This window comes from Notolepis coatsorum, assembly GCF_963971535.1.
Source record: "Notolepis coatsorum genome assembly, chromosome: 13".
NCBI lineage: Eukaryota > Metazoa > Chordata > Actinopteri > Aulopiformes > Paralepididae > Notolepis > Notolepis coatsorum.
Window position 1 is genome coordinate 72,715,420 of NC_140177.1, and position 2,500 is coordinate 72,717,919.

A 2,500-nucleotide genomic window follows, 5' to 3' on the forward strand; every position below is an offset into this window, starting at 1 on the left:
AACCAGTTACCACTGCCATTCCATTTACAAACATCCCCTCTCCTCTCAGAGAAAGAATGAGAGCCTATGGGCGTGATGTTCATTCCAGCACCCTAGCATTTGTCTTCATCAACCGCTGAGTGTCCAATAAGAGCTAATGTGATTGCGACCATCATTATGTGCATGTGTGTGTGTGTGTGTGTGTGTGTGTGTGTGTGTGTGTGTGTGTGTGTGTGTGTGTGTGTGTGTGTGTGTGTGTGTGTGTTTGGGGGGGGGGGGGGGGGGGGGATTTCATAGCTGTGTTTACCTTGTATGCTCAATGACGGAGCAACCGGAATGATTCAATTACACCTATCAGATTGGATAATGATTTTGGTGTGGGCTGCATCTGCCTCTCTCTTATCTCGCCCTGCCATCTCTCTCTATCTCTCTCTCTCTCTCTCTCTCTCTCTCTCTCTCTCTCTCTCTCTCTCTCTCTCTCTCTCTCTCTCTCTCTCTCTCTCTCTCTCTCTCTCTCTCTCTCTCTCTCTGTGCCTTGCCTTTCTATCTATTTCCATTCCACCTAGTCAGATCATGCTCTCATTTTACATCCTCCTATAGTAATCATCCACATATGTTGCACTGTAGTTCGGTATTACAATAGATGGTATGATTACCGACTTTACAAACGGCAGACCACCTATCTTTCTTCCTATTTTTACTGACACAAGGAGTTTCACTCGTTCCATCTCTCGCCTTGCTCCCATCTCTCTCTCTATCTATCTCTGTGTCTAGCTATCAGCAGCCAGCAGCGGTGGGTGTTGTGTAGGTGCAGTCTTATTTTCTGGCTGTCATATTCACTCAGGGTTATGGGGAGGTGACGGGCCTAACTAATTACTGATCCCCCATAGCAGATAGCTCCAGCAGTTTCCAAACCCACTGCAGCAGGGAGCCTGGCTGGCTGCCTGGCTCTGTGGCTGGCTGACTGGTTGACTGGCTGGCTGGCTGGCTGGCTGACTGGGTGGTTCATTCATGCCAAGCAGGAGACACTGAGCTGGGAATAGGAGGAGGAAAACAGGGCCACACTCAAATCCACACTCAAATTGAGACAATATATGTAAACAGTGCACGCACGCGCACGCACGCACACACGCACGCGCACACACACACACACACACACACACACACACACACACACACACACACACACACACACACACACACACACACACACACACACACACACACACACACACACACACACACACACACACACATGCGTGCACGCAAACAGCACCACCACCACAATATTAGACATGAATAAGCCTGGCATTTGAGGGATGAAAATAAAAGTGTCATTGAAGAACACATTAAAGCAGGGCATGAGAAAATGAAACAAATGACACTTCAAACAATGTCTTCTTACAAAGCATTTTAATACATCCCTTTGTGTCTTTTTATGAAAATATTAAATGTCCTCCGTGGGCGGAATTAGTCTGCCATTGTAATAAGAAAGCCAGCTACACAGAACAAGACCATGGAATTAACTAACTTCCTGTACTAATTAAACAGCCCCTCGTAAAGCACATCTGAGGAGACAGGATAAATATGCAACACTATTATGTTACAGTTCAGACACAACTACTGATCTTTGCAATGCACAGAATGTTTGTCAGAGATATGAAGTGTATACAGATATGATTGTGTATGGAATACATATCCTCTCATTTCACTTCAACAGCACTCTTAAATAGAATACCAGATGTTGATGGATATATCTTATATGGATATGATTACATATAGCAGGGGAGTCTGGTATATACTGGACTGATGGACCTTATTCTGTTGGGCGATGCTCCCTGTATGTACAACTGTTCTTCTCTCTTAACCTCCTCCTTGTTTCTTCCTCCAGGACCATGCAGAAATCAACTCCACCATGCTGAGGAGCCAGACCAACACGGCGCGCGTGGAGGGCCTGAGGTCGGGGACCGTCTACGTGGTCCAGGTGCGGGCGCGGACTGTGGCCGGCTTTGGCAAATACAGCAGCAAGATGTGTTTCCAAACCCTCACAGATGGTAAGGATTGGCGAGCCAGGAGAAGCACTTCTCTCCTACTCTGTCTCCCTCGCTCTCTCTCCCCTCTGTCTCTGTGTGCATGCTAGCTGGATCGTGAGTGAGTGAGACAGAGAAGAACCATAATGAACGTTTGATTGCATTGTATTTCTACAGATAAATTTCTTTCTTTCACAGTCAGGTTTGCAGACATGTGCGTGGGCGCTTTTTGTATTCCTTTTGTTTGTGCCGCTAACTGTGCTTTGATCCAAAATGCTTAGCTTAGCTTATTGGTTTTTCACCCCTTCTGTTGCTGGAGAGCTATCCCAGAATGCTTAGCTGTGATTAGTGGTTGATGTGATTAATTATTTGCCACGGGGAGGGGGATTGAGGGGTGGCTGGAAGAGGGACCCCTAACACCTGCTACACGTGCAGAACATAGATATGAACTTGTGTTTGTGTGTGTAACATGCATACATGTACATATAGCG

The 2,500-nt window shown here is 46.4% G+C and overlaps 1 protein-coding gene across 2 annotated transcripts in view; it reads left to right on the forward strand.

The window, feature by feature from the left end:
- The window catches only part of LOC311239605 (ephrin type-B receptor 1), a 99,414-nt gene that overhangs the window by 14,134 nt on the left and 82,780 nt on the right, over positions 1-2,500 (forward strand). For both annotated transcript variants that reach the window (XM_084327975.1, XM_084327976.1), the window contains exon 2: positions 1,871-2,033. In XM_084327975.1, coding sequence (XP_084184101.1) covers positions 1,871-2,033 — 163 coding nt within the window. The remainder of the gene's footprint in view (positions 1-1,870; positions 2,034-2,500) is intronic.